Source organism: Pezoporus occidentalis, unplaced genomic scaffold (assembly GCF_034315485.1).
Source record: "Pezoporus occidentalis ecotype Australia unplaced genomic scaffold, CSIRO_AGI_Poc_V1 ctg155, whole genome shotgun sequence".
Lineage (NCBI taxonomy): Eukaryota > Metazoa > Chordata > Aves > Psittaciformes > Psittacidae > Pezoporus > Pezoporus occidentalis.
The window spans coordinates 1,513,611-1,531,470 of record NW_026913372.1 but is presented as its reverse complement, the minus strand read 5'-3'; the positions used below and the strand labels follow the sequence as shown (position 1 = coordinate 1,531,470).

The window sequence follows — 17,860 nt, the reverse complement described above, 5'->3', positions numbered from 1 at the left end:
TTTATTTAAGTAATTGTAACTGTTTCATCACTTAAGTGAATTGCTGGTTATGCAGACACCCTCTAGTTGGTGTTGAACTGCCTCCTCAAGATAAAAGATTTGAATCAAACTGTCATACTTTAAATTCATCCCTTCTCCAATTTCAAACCAGTTTGCACTCTATATTAGCTCCTTTTCCAGTGTAATTTCTTTTAACATTTTTTTACTAGTGATGAGGATTTAGTAGAGTATCAAAAATCTGCATTTGTTCTCATTTCAGCATGCTGGAGTCAAGAGATGTTTATGAAATAAAACAAATGTTTCACTTCCTGGTATGAAAGGCAGCTCATTAACATTAGGTTCATCAACATAATACCACTGCCTTTCTATTGCCTTATAAACTGAGTTTGTTGATATGCTTCTGTGTGCATATAAATATGTATGTGTGTATGGTCTGTTTTATATGTATATGGTTCGTAATAATAACTTACTGCCAGTGCACTAGAAAAAGTGGTTGCTTGATGCAGCAATTCTCACCCCAGTGGGAAAAATGTCAAATTAATGCAGGGTCCCAACTTGAGTCAGAAAACTGGGATGGCTATTACTTTCCTTTTGTGGATTATTGTAAAATGAGTTGTAGCACTGGGGAGAGAGTTCTTGTGGTGAATACCCAGACAGAAGGGGGAAAAAATGAGTTTGGACGGATTACACTTGTATTTCACGTTTATGCGTAGGGGATAAAGCAAAGTGAGTAGACTTGCATGCAAAGTGCCCAGGAATGTGAGCAGGCTGGATCTGTGTTGAAAAACCACAGGGGGTTGGAAAACCTCTTGACTTTTAATTAACTGTAACTTGCATTAATACAAGACTCAGTATCTTGCATGGACAAGAATGTGTTGTATTCTGTGTTAGCTGCTTACTGTTATCTTGACATTGCTTTAGCCATGCACTTCCTTGGCTGGGATCGATGGGTAACAACAGCATGGCTGTTGGCACTGTGGATGGACACAGGCTTATGCCTGCACTCCCTAGAGCTATCACTGAGATAGACATGTTTTCATGGCTGGGGATTCTTCTTTGGGATGCTGAGATGCCTGTAATCATCCACAAAGCATTTTAGTACAGCAGTGATTTCACTTTATCTGCTGGGGAATGAAACAGAATGGGAAACAGTTTACTGGTTTATGTATCAGCCCCACAGCAAAAGGGTCTGTTTCTTCCAGTCGGTCTCTGTGCTTCTTTTTGGGAATGCCTGAAGCAGAAGGGAGACCATGCTGTGAGAGAGCTGACCCTCCAGCAGCTGTTGCGTACACTGCTACAGGGAAGGAATCCATCATGGGACAGTGTTTGGGGTTTCAAGTAGCTTTTTTAAACGTTATAAAATGCCAGATAATAGGTTCCTCTCCCTACAGCAGGGAAATGCCTCTCCTCATTCTACTTCACCTCCAGCCAGCAGGGGAGGTCTGGACATAAACAGTGCTGTTAATCCTCCACTTAAACCGTGACCTTTCAGCTGTGCTGCCTTTGATGCCCTCTCATGTGTATTGGGGGTTTTATGGTTTTAGTTTTAGCCACCCTCTTTTTTTTTTTTTTTTTTTTTTTGTGTGTATGTGTGTGTGTGTGTGTGATGAGTGTGGTTGTTGTTTTTTCTTTTTTCTCTTGAAACAATGCACAAGAAACCAGTAAAGAGCACAAAGTTTTAGCAACTTCCTCAGCTGTGTAGAGTAGCTCTGCTGCGCAACACAGGAGCTAGAGGTTAAATTTTGTGGTGGTGTGACTGACTCCAGAGAGCTGTTTCCTCTTTTCCCCATGGAGGATTTGGGTAGAGAAGTCCTTTGCAGTGTAGCACATAGCTTTTGGAAGTATCAGTTAACTAACAACGGAGTCAGCTGGTTTGCCCCCAGTTTAAAGAAGATTGCTATCACCAAGAGTTTTAAAAAGAAATCATCAGTCAGGCCTCCCAAATAGTGGAACTTTATTATAAATCATAGGGTTTGGGCTTCTGTTTATATGCTTCCTGGTTTACGTCTCTTGGTTTTGTGGGGGTCATGTTCTCTGCATCTGTCTGATGCTGAAGAACAGCAAATACTTTAAAGAAATAAAAGTAAAAAGTGTCTCAACTCACCACATCTGCTGATGTTCAGATGTGAGGAGGTGAGAAACAGAGAATATCCATCTGCTCCAGGAGTCTCTGTTCCTGTGCAAACCAGTAGACAGTGCTCCTCTTCTGCTGGATTTGCTTTCTTCTCCACTCTCCTCTCACCATGGCCACAGTCTAGACATGGCTGTTTGTGATCCTTAGTTGTGTAGTACACAGCTTACAGAAATACTGCCTTGTCTTTGGAGGTCACTGGGATTTAAGTCTGGAAAAATCATAGCTCTGAGTAGTGTCATTTGGCCTGAAATGCTCAGCTCAGTGAACAGTGCTAAAATTCCCTCCAAAGGGACTTTGTTAAAAAGTAGCTTGTTCTCCCTCTGGAGCAACTCCAACAAAACAGGTCAGAATTCCCCGTTAGTCTTGGTGCCTAAAATACACTGGGTATTGTGGCAACCCTCTACTGAGGCAGGAGATGAAGTATAAGGGATGATTTCTTGTGTTTTGCCCAATACCACATGGGCTCTGCACTCTGTCCCCTCTCTTGGGGACCCAGTGAGGACAGCATTGGGGCTGGGCACAGACTTGTGTATTGCTGCTGTGGCGTGCTAACAGTGGCATATGTGTGGAGGTGACACTGCACAATGATCTGAACATGCTGCCAGGCATGGAAAATGCTGTTACCTTCTTAATGAAATTATTTTAATTATAAATTATAATGTTGATAATACAGAAAAATAGATTTATTTGTATACAAAGTGTATAATATAAATATAAACCAAAATTATTAATTAAAAAAAAAACCTAAACAGCTGTTAGCCAGTTATTAGCACTGGCAGTCCTCAGCTTTGTCACCAGAGGGCAAGATCCTGCTTTCCTGGGACTGGTGGTGGCCATCCTCTCTCTCAATATGCGTACTGGAGCAGGGCCTGACAGCCACATGCAGTCTCTGGCTTCAGGCTGTGCCAGTGTTTGAATGGAGGCAAAACCTGTGGTAGTTAGCTCTGTGAGATGTGCTGAGCCTGTCCTGGCTCTTTGTTTATCCAGTGCCTTGCTCCATGTTTCCCAAGGAAAGTGCTCATCTTTTGGAAACATATGCCTTGTGTGCTCTACCAGAAACATAAAAACCACTTTCTATGTGTGTGCAGCTCCATCTGCATGTGTCATGGCCTTTTCTGTGCATGGAATGAGCTCCCCTCAAGGCCTTCCTAGCTCATCTTGTTTCTTAATAGGGGAAATATGCGATAAAGCATCATGGCTGGCTGTATGGTAGTGTCTGCTTGCTGTGCCTCCTGGCAAGGTGAAATTGCATAATGCATTTAACCTTGTTCAGTTGAATTGCTTATCAAATCAATATCTCTGCTGTTTTTAGATTTTCTTAGTAGCTTCTGCACCATGTTCAGCACAAATGAATGATGATTATTTCTGTGCAAACACATAGTTTCCTACCCTGGAATGGAAGCGTCAAAGGCTACTTAAAAATTTCCTTCTTAGTCAGATGCTGTCATGAATTGGGAACTTGTTTCTTAGAGATATTGCTTTCTTTCACTTTGCTTTAAGTATTTTGACAGGAAAATGCAATGTGAGGAAAAGTGGACGGATCATTTTCCACACACTTAGAAAAAGAACAACAAACACAGCTACAACTTCATTGTTTCCTTACAAAAATAGAAAGCATATAGCAACCGTGTATATCAAAACTGTGATGGGCATGATTAAACTCAAAATCCTCTTATTGTATAGGTGTCAAATCTGAATGCAGACTTGTATAGAGCAGTAAACATTTAATGAAGAACTGGGCAAAGCAGAAAAAAAAACACAAACCTGCATCCAGGAGACCTGATGCATGGAATTACTTCAGTCATTTGAAATAATTCAGTACAGTCAAACCTGGACAATATGATTAGAGCACAATCAAAATAGCTGCAAGTCATCGGGTGTCATGTTCAGCCTCCAGTAATTTGTCTTAAAGGACAGTGGCTTTCAAAACAGCCTGCTGGATGCCTGGCAGTGTACCTTAGGTGCTGGTAATTAATTGGCTGCTGAATTGATCTCTTCCAGTAAAGCAGAAGGGAAAACCCAGGGCTAGATGGTAAGGAAGCATGCAAGAGTTGCAGAGGCAAAGATGAAGAGCTGGTTGGTCATTCCAGGCAGCCTGTGCACAGCTCCTCCCAGGCCCCCCAAAATAACACCTGTGTGATCACTGCTGGCCTGGCAATGCAAAGAGGGCTTGCAAATGGTTTGTGTGTCTATAGGGATATTTAGATGCCCTTCCAGCTCTCTGGTAGGAGGAAAGCTTATTCATCCTGGCACTGGTTACAGCACCAAAGCTGGTCATGCACTCTTACTTATCCTTGCAAGGAGCAGTTTAAAAATATTAGATGTTTTAACACAGCAGCTGTTTTACCTTGGATGGACTGTTACTTTTTCTCTAATGGTGTTTAGGTTGTAGAGTTTGTTTTTCCTGAATACCATGTTCAGCAGCTGTTTGCACATTCCTAAGACAGGTATGTTAAAGAGAAGACCATTCTTATTCATAACCACTTTGTGTATTTTGGACCTCCCAAACTCTTAGGTGGCTAATTCAGATTCCTTGAGAGCCAGAGGAGATGGTCTGAATTGCTTTCTTTGGTCAAAGATTAGTTGAAAACACTTAAACTTGTGACAAAGTGTTTTAGCTGAATGAGTAAGCATTCCTGCAGGTAACTGGGGGGGGGATATCGTGTATTTAGGTATCTGAGCTGGAGGGGATAGAGAGTAGGGCTTGTAAACCTCCTGTTTACAGGAGGTAACATATAGTCTGTGGGAATTGAGCAGTGCCAGGTGGTGGTCATACAGCAACAAAAGGCAAATATAAATGCACATGTGCCGAAAGTGACTTTTTGCTTCTAAATTTTTATTTGGGCTGCTGCAGAGCAGCTCTTTGATGAGGATATCTCTGGCAGCCAGGATGCCATTACCATGCTGAGGAAATGGGAACAAGGAGGATTTTTTTTTTTGCATGGGATGAAAGGTCTGCCATCTCCTGGGAGTGGTGGCTGATGATATGGGGGAATCAAGTCAAGCTTGGGAGCCTCAGGGTTTGTGCTTGTTAATGGGAAGGGGATTGGTGACATATTTCCAGTAGGAGAACTATGAATGTTAGCACAATGGGTTTTGCCTTCACTGCAATAACTTACCCAACTTAAGCTGCTTGTTCAATGAGATGAGTTCAGGCTGGAACAAGTGAGGAAAAAGGCTGCTAAACCAGCCTTGGCTTCTCAGGGAAAGGAGACCAAAAAAGAGCCAGGTCTGTCTTCCCTGGTGAAGCAAAGGTGAGGATGTATATGGTTACTTTCCTCTGTATTTATAGAATATGAGACAGAGGAGAGTAATTTCAGCTGAAGGACAAGGTTTAACAGATGACAAAGCATAAACAGGAGTGAGCCAGGGCTGGGAATTAAAATTAGTTTCTAACTGGCAGAAGAGGATGAGTGTGGCTGAACAGTGAATTACCATTGAGTGAGAGCTTGATCAGCCTAAGGGACTGGGTGACGTTGCTGGATGCTGTCAGGATGATGGAGCTCGGCCCCACGTTCCTGTGCCCCTTGCGAGCTCCAACCGTGCCTGGTCGCAGGGCGATGCTGGTGAGTCTGCACTGAGGCAGGCCGGAGACTGCAGGCGTGTTTGCTCATTAGCTTGCCAATAAACCGAGCAGGAGTAACACATGCACATCAGTGAAACACTTGATGAAATTCTCTCTGAGCTTAAATCTAATGCAGTAAGGTGGGGTAGGAAATCCTGTCCACCCTGCCTGCAGCAGCTAGAGCAGTCTAGAGGAGGATATGTCTGCCAAAGTAGCTCTTGATTTTGGCCAGTGCAATCATTTGAAATGGCACTGAAAAGGAGGCTGGAAATTCAAGAAACAGGTTTTTATTCACTTAGACTTTGGTAGACAATCTCTATGCAAATCACGCCTCCAGTATCACCAGTGTTTGCATGGGTATGTGTTCCTGGGACTGACAAGTTCCACAGGGACTGACGAGGCCTCAGGCAAAAGCCCTTCGAGCTGCTGACACGTGTCACTTTGGCCATCTGCATTTGGCCTTCAGCTTTTGGAGGGGCACTGTGTCGCTTTGCTTGTGTGCATGGGGGCCCTCAGAGGCTTCACAGTGGTGGATGCCTCCTTCGGAATGCACTTCAATGTGGCTAAAATGTGGGCAGCACACACAGCGAGGAGAGGTTCTGTCTGTCAGTATATTTGATGTGGGGATTTTGCTGATGGAAATACGAGGTCCCCAAAAGTACAACTGTCAAAGCACTTACCTGCTTCCAAAACATACCAAACATCCCCTCCCTGGCCATGCAAGTCTCATAGCAGCTCAGCCTGAAGCCTAGGGGATCCAGGCCGGATCCTGCTCACTGTGGGAGAAGGCATCACACCCGGGTGGGGATGTTTGGTATTAGTGGAGGTTCCTGCCATTTTGCTGTTTTCTCAATGGTTTCTGAGCGCAGAGGCTCTTCTGGAAATATTCTTGGGTTTTGTCTTTTTTTTTTTTTCCTAAATTTATTTGTTTATTTATTCATTTATGTATTTTGCTTTTCAGTTTACTCTTCCCGTACCACAGCAGAGTTCAAGGAGTGGCGGGAAGCCTTCAGCAGCCTGTCTCCAAGGCTGCTGTGAAAGACCCTTCGGGGTACGGCAGGGCATTGCCCTCCTCACACCCTCCGGGCCCTGCCTGCCACAAATAACACGGAGAGGGGTTCGCGCCTCCCGGCTGCGGGAGCGGGGGCTGCGGGCGGGGCCGGGGCCGGCCCCGATGAGGAGGAGGAAGGGGAGGTGCCGCGGCTCCGGCAGCGCGGCCATCCCTGGGCGCCGCATCGCTGCGTGCGCGGAGCCGCCTGCTGCAGCCGGCAGGATGATCGCCGCCCAACTCCTGGCCTACTACTTCACGGAGCTGAAGGAGGATCAGGTCAAAAAGGTAGACTGACCCCCCCGAGGGAGGGCCGCCCCCCGCACAGATACCTTTTTTTATTTTTATTTTTATTTTATTTTTATTTTTTTTTTACTGTTGGTTTTGTTGCTTTGTGCCCGTAGCGACCGTGCTGTGGGAGAAAGGGGAATAAACCCTTTTTTAAGCATAGCCAGACGGTCCCCCCAGAGCATCCCCGGTGGAGAGTGGATCAGGGGGGTCAGTGTGGAGGCTGCCTGGCGCGGGTGATGCACAGCGAGCCAGGCCGCGAAAACGGAGCTCGGCAAAGCGAGGCAGGAGCTGGGGGGCTTTGGCAAAGAGGGTGGTGGTGATGGCCTTTCGGGTTTGTAGAAGGCACCAGCATTCCTGGAGAGGGGACTTCCCCTTCTTCCCCAGGGTGCCTGAGGGCATCTGTCACTCCAGAGCAGGGGTGACGAAGGCAAAGAGCAGGCAGTTTTTGAACTATGTGTCACTGCAGGTTCTGAATTTTCAGGAAGTGGTTGTCAGTTGTGCTTAATAAGAAGCAGTATTTCTATGGGCTGCTTTTCTTTTCCTTTAGCATTAGGAGATTGCTGCTGTACGGTTGTAGCCCTGTGATTTAGCACTGCCACAAGGAAATGGGTGTAGAGCACAGGATAAATAAAAACATGGCAGTTAGGTCCTGGCTAAGCACATTGCAGTGCTGTAGGGAGTGGAGAGCCTGGGGCTAGGGATGCAGGGACACAAATTGGGAAAATAATTGCAAATATCACCCAGCTCTGTTCTCAGAGCCAGGCTGACGTCAGGGAGCAGAGGCTTCCCCTCTGCCACCTCCGGCAGTGCTGCATGACCCACCTAGGCACATGGCTGAGCACCTGCTGAAGGCATCCCGAACATATTTTGGGGATGCCTCAGTGTCAGCGTTAGCAGGGCTGATTTGTAGTGGTCTCAGGGCTTGGTCTGGTGGGAGGAGAACATCTCCTTCCTTTGGGCTTCTGGCTGCACCTAGGGAGACCCCAGCTGCTGTATGTGGGTGACCCCCCCCCGCCTCACTCCAGCCATGCTCATCCATGCCAACTCCTCTCTTGGATAAAACCCAGGGCAGCACCTCATATTTTCCACATCTTCTGTGGTTTAGGTCTTTTGCTTTTACGCCCAGCGGTTGTTGCGAGGAGCTGAAGGCTTTGCGCAGCCTGTAGCTTTCTGCACCTTATGGCCCCATGTACGTAGCTCTCCCTTTTCCCTTATTTTCCTTTTCCTGGAGGATTTGTAGATGCTGCTGCTGGTGCCAGGCGTGCATGCCTGGATAAGGCCTTCACTGTCTCGCTGTGCCTGTTATATTTAGAAACCCAGGATAAGCACAAGGGTGCGTACTGGCTGAGGACCTGCAGAAAGGCTGTGTGGGGAAGGCGCAGTGGGAGTGTGCAGGCACGGGGAAAACTGTGGTGTTCCCGGGGGTTATTTATTACAGGCTGGTTTGGCACCATGGGGCTGCTATTGTTTGACAGCATGGGAATTGTTTGGCCAGGGAACTGTAAAGTGTTCTTATGGATCAATCTGGTTTTGTCTGAAAAATAGAACAAAAATCCAATTGAAAAAAAAATCCCAAACAAAAACAAGCAGGCTATTGGTTTGGGAGGATGTAAGACATCTTTTCCTGTTTATATCCTTTTGGAACGGATATTGAGCCCCCTCAGTTTTGGCTGTCTTGTATGGAGGGTTTCTGCAGCAGTCAGAGGCTCTGCCCCATGATTCTGCTGACCTGCGGCTGCTGGGAGCCTCTGGGCTCTGCTCCCTGGTTCCCTGTGGGGCTCTGTCTCAGGGTGCTGCTTGTGAGGTTTGTGCTCTATCACAGCATGCTGCTTACGGGAGTATGTGCCTAAATGGCTTCATTTTGGGTCCCTCCCTCTCCTCTCTGCTTCTGGAAGGGCAGCACTTTCTGGTGGTATGTGGCTGGGGGCTGCCGACCAATGTGTTACCCCCTCACCACTCTGCCCCATGGGGCTCCGGGCCACAGTGGCTACTCCTCTGCCTCTCTGGTCCATGGCAGCTGCCTGCTCAGCATTCGGAGGCACAGGTTGGAGGTCACCTTGAGCATGCTGCTGTGGGTCACAGGAGGGGTGTGAATGGGCTACAAGTACCAGTGAGGTGAATTTGGGATTGTATGTTACTGGGTCTTCACCAAGGCAGAACATCCTTCTTCTTCTGGGATCCTGTTTCCTTTTTTTTTTTTTCTTGGGGTGGGGGGGTGGGGGGGGGTGGTGTCCCATTCCTGCATGGCACTATGCTTGGTGCTGCCTTTCTGTGGTAGGAACCCTGCAGAGGGGCACAGATGGGTCTGGTGATTTCAGGCTGTCAGGACACCCTGGGTCTAAGAACTAGTGCTTCCGTACTGGTTTTGCTGGGTTTCTACACCCCCCTTAAGCTTGAGGTAATTTTTTTCAAATTTGCAGTTTCTGGAACATAAAAATGATCAGCTGGCTGGAGCACCTCTCCTATGGAGACAGGCTGAGAGAGCTGGGCTTGTTCAGCCTGGAGAAAAGAAGGTTCTGGGGAGCTTAAAGCAGCTTCCAGTACCTAGAGGGGCCTACAAGAAATCTAGAGAGGGACTTTTTAACAAGGGCATATAGTGACAGGACAAGGGGGGATGGCTTTAAACTGAAAGAGGGTAGATTAGAGTAGATATTAGGGAGGAGTTCTTTACTGTGAAGGGTAGTGAGGCACTGGAACAGGTTGCTCAGAAAACTGACGGAAGTGTTCAGGGGTGGGGCTTTGAGCAGCCTGGTCTAGGGGAAAGTGTCCCTGCCCATGGTGCAGGGGTTGGAGCTAGATGGTCTTTGAGGTCCCTTCCAACCCAAACCATTCTATGTACTATGATTTTTCAAGGTGAGTTGTGGCCAGCAGGAGGAATAGGCAGGATGGATGTTTAGTGCCGAAGGTGCTGGTTGTTCATTGCATGCTGGCAGCCCTGTGACCCTGCAGCCCCTGCAAGGGGGCATTTTCCAATGAAATCATGTGTATGAGCACTTGCACATAACCCTAGTGTGCAGAAGCAAGCCAACACATAATGTTCTGTACCGTATAAATACGGGTGTAGTTTTACCTCAAGCAGGATAAATTATCCAGATGTTTTTGAAAACATCTTTTCCCTGAACGTTTCTGATCCTTCAGTGGCATCAGCAGGAGCCTTGCTGTGACAGTGGATTTTGCTCAACCCAAAGTGAGGCCCTCTTTCTCTAAAAGGTTGACTCTCATCCATGAAGCATCTCTGGTATCTGTGCCACTGGTCTGTGTGCAGGAGAGCCTTTGTAAAACTGTTTTAGAGTACCTTTTTCCAACAGGTTTATACCTGCACTAGCTGGCCCCAGCAAAGGGATCCTCTAGGTGTTGCCTCAATTCTGTTTGTCAGGGGAACAATACCTTTTTGTTTTATTACCTGATGAGAGAAGAAAAAAGTCTTGCAATTCAAGAATGATATTTAATTATCATTTAACCGTGAAAAGAACATAATGGAATGGGGTGTAAAATGTAGCAGCTGGCATCAGAAAAAGCTCCATAGTGGTAACTTGCCAGTATAAAGGCTTTTTAGGAACCAACCTGATAAATTATAAGTAACCCTGCTTCAGGATGTCTAAACTACTTGTTTTAACATGCCTTGGCTCCTGATGAATCTTCCTGATGCTGAAAGGAGCATGGAGTGTGATTAACTCTGCAGAAAAATGTTTACATGGTAGAGCCTTTTCATGCAAAGGCTGTGTTAGTAAACTAGGTGCTAATGATTTCTGAAACTGTTGTGGGAGTGCTCTCTTCTTGGATACTCTTGACTGTTGTCAGTGTCCAGGGGATGAAGCATGCATCTAAGGAATGGTCCTCAGTGCTGCCTGTTTCATTATGTGCTTATAATTATTCACAACTTTTTGTGGAGACTGCTGCGATGGCTGGATTTTCAGAAACTTACTTTCCCCTAGTGCAAAAAGTATCTTCCCTATGAGACCAAGAGAAATGACACACATATGGTTCGGATTATGAAATCCTATTTACAAAAAAAATTTGCTCGCAGATTCTGGCTGGCTGTTTTTTTAAGGAGAAAAAATAAAGGGGTAGAATTTTTGGAGGGCTCCTGTAGTGGCACTCTGGGAAGATGCCGTTCCTGGGGGGTGGTTCTGAAATGGCAGCTAACTAGAGAAGTGTTTTCTGCTCCTTGCCCACACAACTGCCTGACTGAAATTACTCCTGCTCTCTGCCATTCCCAGGGAGGGGCTGGCACCCATCTCCCACGGGGCTGCAGCCATGGGATGCTGCATGTCTGGCTGGGTGCTGCCGGCAGCTCCCATCTCTCTCCCTGCTGACCCCTCCCACAGCTTCCCTTCGGATAAATCTGAGATTTGCTTTCTGATCGGCTTTTATTGCAGGCAAAGCAGGGAGTTATTAAACCTCCGTCCCATAATCCAGCCTCCAGTTACCCCCCTCCCAGTTATTTGTGGCTGTTTGCTGAGGGTTTTCCCTTGGCGGTCTGCCTGTGCTGCCAGCACAGGAGAGCAGTGCTTTCTCCCTAGCAGCTTCACTGCCAGAATGACGCTTTTCCTGCCCGGGGAAAAAAAAATAATGCTTTTTTTTTTGCTTTTTTTTTTTTTTTTGTTTGTTTGTTTTGGAAACTGCAACACACGGGAGAGATTTTGTTTCAAACCGAGGTTTAGTTCCCATCTCCCCGCCTCCCCACCCCGTGAGTCTCAGCGGTAAAGATGGCCTTGATGCGATGCAACGCAATGTGATGCACCGTGATGCAATGCGAGGTGATGCTTCCTGCTGCAGGGGGGTCCACCCCAATTATGTAAGGGCGCAGACAGTGCTCATTGGTTTTTCACCCAAATTGGAAGACAAGAGAGCCCTCCCTCCTCTTTTCCCTCAGCAGTGGAGGGGCAGAGCTGTGAAGAATGGGCTTATCTGATCTTCACTGTGCAAATGCCAAAACCTGCATTCACTACAGGGCTTTTTGTGGGGGGAAATCCCTCAGCCCTGTTTTTGAGAGGAGGATGCAGCAGTGGGGCTGTGTAGAGGGGTATTTTAGTTACACAGTGAAGTCTGTGTGAATGATGTGTTACTGAGCTTTCACTGGGAGATTTGGGGAATCAGGCTTGTGAGCAGCAGCGTGGGCTGCTGAAAGCTCAGCCTTAATAAGAGGGTTTCCCTCTTCTCCTTCTCCCCCCCCCCCCCCCCCCCCCCGAAAGGGAATAACTTAATGCTCTGACATCATGGTTTAATACACTCTGCTAATAAAAGCAATCCAGCTGTGGTACGGTTTGCCATGGAGGAGAGACCTTCCTGCTCAGCCTGAGACCAGCCTCTGCAAATGCTGAGACAGCATTTGGGGCTGCAAGAAAGAGTGTGTCCCATTAGTTTTTGTTCTCGGAGCAAAATGATGCCAGTGGCTGGCTGTGGTTGTCTCTGTGAGGGGGCTGTCAGCCCTTGGGGTGGCATGGGGCCCAGATGGGGATTCTGTTCCAGGGTCTTGAATTTGGCCTCTGTTGCAGAGAACCTGGGCTCAGCTCTTCTGCCATTCAGCTGTATGCCTGCACTGTCACTTCACCAGTTTGTGGAGCATATGTATGGTATCATTTCATATTGTTGCACTGTAACTTCCCTGTAGCATCTATCTGATGGCTGTTTTACCCTGCCTCTGCAAGCAGTGGCACTGAACACATTAGAGCTTGTGCAGCCTCTGGCTCTGGCCCCATGGCTCAGGCTTGCTGTGGTTCAGCATCAGGCTGGGTAGCTGTGCCCAGCAGCAGCATCCATATCTTTCTCCCTTGTCTGTGTAAATGCTTGGTCACTGTAGGAGGGCGTCTGGCTCATGGAGGTACACTATCTTTGGTGCAGACCTTGAGTACATGTGGCAGAAGTACTTTCTGCAGGAGCAATTAAATTTGCACTGGTTTTATGGTCAGTTTAGGGTTTAATTACATTTTGATTGTCTGCATTTCCTTTGAAAATGACATGATTCATTGTTTTCTCTCTCAAAGTCCTCAGTATATGGAGTATTGCATGTATATGTTTCACATGGCATGTTTTATTGTGGCATCGGCCCTGCAAGACACAATGCCAGTGGAGAGATTGGATGAGTTGCTCTAAATGCTTCCAGAGCAGCAAAGGAGACACAGGCAGCCTTGGCACAGAGGTGTCCTGGGGTTTACAATGAGGTGGCTTTTCCAGTTTTGCTGAGGATAGAAAGCATGGGAGGGTTTTATTTTCTTGGTCCTGCTAAGCTGCAAATGAAAGTGATCCCAAAGGTGTGGCTTGGATCTGAGGTGTTTGCAGAACCAAATTTCCAAGGCAGATAATGAAACAAGGCAAGAATAGACTGTCAGCTGAGGTGAGAGGGGTGGGACGTGCATTTAGCAAGAATCCCCCAAGGCCAAGTTGTATTTTTGAAGCATCTCTCAATCTTCCTGATGCTGAAGATGGGTGTAATGTTACAGAAGGCAGTATTATTGGAAAACTGGAGCGGCCTCCTTTTTCCAGTGAGGTGAAGAAAGTTCCTGTTTTGGGAAGCCACAAGGGAGAAGTCAACAACTTTTAATTTGATGTTTTGTCTTGAGGAGAAAGCCGCTACCTGCTCACAGCCAAGTTCTGCCTCTTCTGACTCTCTGGCTGTGATAGCTTTGGATATCAGTGGATATCCCTATCAGGGATAGGGAAAGTGGTCTGGTACAACAGAAAACAATTTTGCAGCCTAGGATGTAGCCCTGAAGCTGCTGTGACAAGTCCTTCACAATGAAAAGCTTTAAATACAAGGCACCTCTGTGAACTACAGTGACACCCACATCACTCCAGCTGGGACAAGGTGCCAAAAGAGGGATTTTTAGCTTCAGCTGTTCAGCTCATGGGCAGTCAGGAGAGCTGAGAAGTGGTGTGAAGGCTGGAGATTGTGGTGTGAGGCTGTGGGTGAATGGGTTTGTGTGGAAAGGAGGACGCAGAGTGACGTGGACTGGGTCTTGCCTTGGGAAAACAGTAGGATGGAGTGGACTTCAGCTCACATGTGTCCTAGCACTTGCACATTTTCCTGATTTTGAGTCAAAAAGATAAGGCATGAAGTGTGTGGCTGTGTTGGCAGCCTGGCCAGAGCTCCATGGCCAAGCTGGGCCTATATGCTATTCTTGCAATTAAAGAGGTATAGCCCCCCATGGGCACTTCAGGGCAGTCTTTCACTCTGTGGTGGTTTTGTTTGTTTGTTTGTTTTCCCCAGATTGACAAATACCTTTATGCCATGCGACTCTCTGATGAAACGCTGATAGATGTTATGGCTCGCTTCAGGAGAGAGATGAAGAATGGCCTCTCCAGAGACTTTAACCCAACGGCTGCAGTGAAGATGCTTCCTACATTTGTGAGGTCCATTCCTGATGGTTCAGGTAAGGAGCTGAGTATTTGTTTTGTGTATTAAAGATGGTGTGCTTCATGGGAAACCTGTTAGAAATACACCAATACTGCCAAGAACAAGAGCAGTTTACTTTCTGCCAAGCCTTGGCACCTCCTCAAAGGCAGCCTCCCTTCTGTGTGCAGGTCAGTTCCCACAGATGCTGGAGGATTTTGTGAATCCAGTGTCAAACCCATTTTGATGCCAGTGGAAGAGCTCTTCCTATTGATCAGTCTACTAATATTTATTTATATTGAGTATTATTTATGTTGAGATTTGTCTGCCATCTATCAATACTTCACATAGGAAGATGTTTGATTTATGCAGTTCATACTCATGTGACCTAGAGTCTTGACAAATGCAGTGGCTTTTAGTCATTTGTTTTTTGACTCAACATCTCTTCTTATTTTTTTCCCAGTGGAAAAAATACTGTTGTATGCTGAATTTGAGTTTTCTGGCATTTGTTTTGCTTTTTGTAGCTACCTTTTGCAGACGGTCTAAGGGGAAGACTTGCAGAACTCAAGGAGGTGCAGTGTGTGGCTCAGAAGCTGCTGCTCTGGTGTACTGAGCTTTTCCATTGAGGTGTAGGACTTATTTTTTCATGCTCACTGTACCTGATAAAAGTGGCACAAAGAGCTATCTGAAATCAAAAAGATGCTGTGTTGGTATTTGAGACCATGATTGTCCCCATTACATATTTTAGTGCTTATAACAAAACCCAAACAAACAAACCAAACACCCCCCCCAACAACTATATATAGGGTATATAAATATATTTATTAACAGTATATAATAGCGTTTATTATTTAGTGGTAACACTAGATTTCTTTCTCGTGTAGCATGCATTGGTAACTAGTTTGGTACCTAGCACAAATTAAGCCCCTGTGTGCAGAAATTGCACAATTGCATAATACGATTACCTGTTTTGAGGCTTTTTCTGAGTTAAAATCAAGAATTTGTTGGGTGAAAGAACATGAAGCCTGGTGCTTTGTATTATTTGGTGCTCTCCGGCAGGGGAAATCATTGATAGTTCTGCTTCACTGTTGCTTTCTGCCGCCTTAAGCTTTTTAGTTGAAATGTTTATACCCTCTTATAAAAAAAAAAAACCCAAAAAACAAAACCAAAACCAAACTTGAATCCTGTGTTTCCCTTAATTTAGCACTGCTGGTTGTTATGTTGAAATGTGTTGAAATTTGGAGCCTGTTGAGAAAGCCAGAAGCTGCCACACACAGCTGGGTCACAGGCAGGGCTTGCTCTAAGGGTTTGCAGGTGTGAGGTGACTTAAGGTTTTTTTTGTAGAATCCCAGTGTTTTTACCAACTCCAAAATCCCTATATTTTCCTTCATATGTGTTTTGAGTTGAGCTGAGTATAGACCTGTCTCCGTACCCTCTTCTGCCAAGGCACTGCAGGTTAGCAAATCTGGGCTGCTTGCAGTGAGCTAAATACGTTTGCAAATTGCTCCATGGCACAAACTGGAGAGACTTCAAGATGCAGTATAGCACAAAGGGAAAAGGGGAGAGGTGTGAGAGATTGCTTAGTGCTGCTGGGACTGAACATGAGCCAGAGCAGTGGGTAGCCCTCGTTGAGTGTAAGCATGTCTGTATGTCAAGGCATTAATTTCAGATCATGTATTACGCACCTCCTTAAAAAAGCAACCTCGTGTATTGTGTACAGGGTGCTCAGTTCTTGATCCTGTGCCCATGTGTCTCCTGATGGCCCCTCCAGGACTATGGGCAGTGAATGTCGCAGCATGGATTAGACCAAGGCAGTGCTTTGCCCCAGACGATTTCTGTGTAACATGATAGTAATCTGTATACGCAGGTTGTGAGTGTCTATTTGGATAGCTGTTAGAAATGCAGGCAAAACCATTGAATTATTTCCCAGAAAGGGCATGTTCTGATCCTAGGTGTGAGCAATATTTGCTGTGGGTAGGTGTCATGGTATTTCTTTCTGTGACTCACCTCCACGTGCCTGCCATATCTGGCTCAGCCATCACATAGATGAAGCCAGGGCAGATGCAAAATCCTGTTTCCTCTTCCTTCTAAAGTCTCTGGGAGGCCCTCACGGATATGTCCATATTGCTGTGCCCTAAGTGTGGGGTTGACTCCCGGCTGATGGCAGTTTCTGCCTTCAGCTGTTCCTCTGTAAACGACAGAGGCTGAAAGCCTGCCCTCTTCTCTGGCCTGTCTCTAATTACTGCCTTGTAAGCTCTTTCCTCTGAGTCTGATTATTATTATGAGAGCTGACTATTCAGAAGAATATTGTTGTTTATTTTCAGATCAGTGCTTGTGTACTTTATTAACAAGGAGCTTTTGAGTGATAATTTTGGGGACTCTGGAGATGTTGGTGTTAGCAGGGCTTTTTGCTTCATTCAGAGTTGCTTAATTTACAAAAGCCACAAGGTTTTTTTGTCCAGAGGGCTCAGGATAGTATTTCAAACTAATTCAAAATGCTTTTGAAGGATGTTCCTAAATAGATTTACAGCATGTTTGATTGCACCTTGGTGTTAAAAAGCATAGATTAAATGCTGCTACATGGGTTTAATTCCTGAAGTACACTGAAAGAAGGCTACTACTTTGCGTTATACTCTAGTTCAGAGTTCTTTTTTCTTTTTAACTGAAAAGGTTAATAATGCTTAATAAATTTTACCTTGTGATAAGCTTGATGGTGCTGGAAATCAAACATGCTAATTTGTTAATTTACTGCCAGGGAAGATACTTCTATATGAAGTGCAGTATTTGCTTGAGGTATGTACTAAGATGTAAGGGCCATCTGGTCCAGTGTTGATTTTTCCATTATTTATTGGAGGTAATGGCTTGCATTCAGCAAATGATACTCATATGATAAAGCTTATTTGGATATTTGGCTTAATGAGACACTTGTAAATGTTTGACTTCTAGTCTTGTTGCAGTGAAAGGGGTTATGAGTTATTGAATTTATTATGCTGAACCCAATAAATGGAACTGGGCCTACAGTTTGGATATATTAATGTTTTAAATGACATTTTTACTGGGGCAAAGTGATGTTTAAAGCCAAGCTGTTCAAAAACAGGTAGGGAGGTGCTGCAAGATCTGTATTTCTGCAAGCTGAGTCTGCCCATGTTTTAAGCAGCAAGAAGGAAAAGTTGCATTGCAATGCAGTAAAATCAGGAGGATTATTAGGAGTTGTGGGCTTCCACTGTCATTTTGCTATGTTTTTCTTTATGTAGCTTATTGTCATTGTGGTTTCTCGCATGACAGCGTTCTGTTTCTATATTACACTGCAACCCTGGAAAAGCATATGGGCTTTTGCTGTGTCTTTGACTCTCTTAAGCTGTTTCTTATAGAGCTCCTGCCCTGAGGGGTGTCTCATCCAGCTCATCAATGTTGCTGAGCTTGATGGGGCTCCTGGAGGTACATGGTGTGATGAAGAGGAAGGAGCAGCTCACTAAATAAGACTTTAGA

General features: G+C 45.7%; 1 protein-coding gene across 1 annotated transcript in view; it reads left to right on the top strand.

The window, feature by feature from the left end:
- The first annotated feature begins 6,876 nt into the window (after positions 1-6,876).
- Positions 6,877-17,860, top strand: part of LOC134160046 (hexokinase-1) — a 39,464-nt gene continuing 28,480 nt past the window's right edge. The window contains exons 1-2 of the mRNA XM_062611666.1: positions 6,877-7,035; positions 14,249-14,411. Of these exons, the coding sequence (XP_062467650.1) occupies positions 6,973-7,035; positions 14,249-14,411 (226 nt within the window). The 5' untranslated portion in view covers positions 6,877-6,972. The remainder of the gene's footprint in view (positions 7,036-14,248; positions 14,412-17,860) is intronic.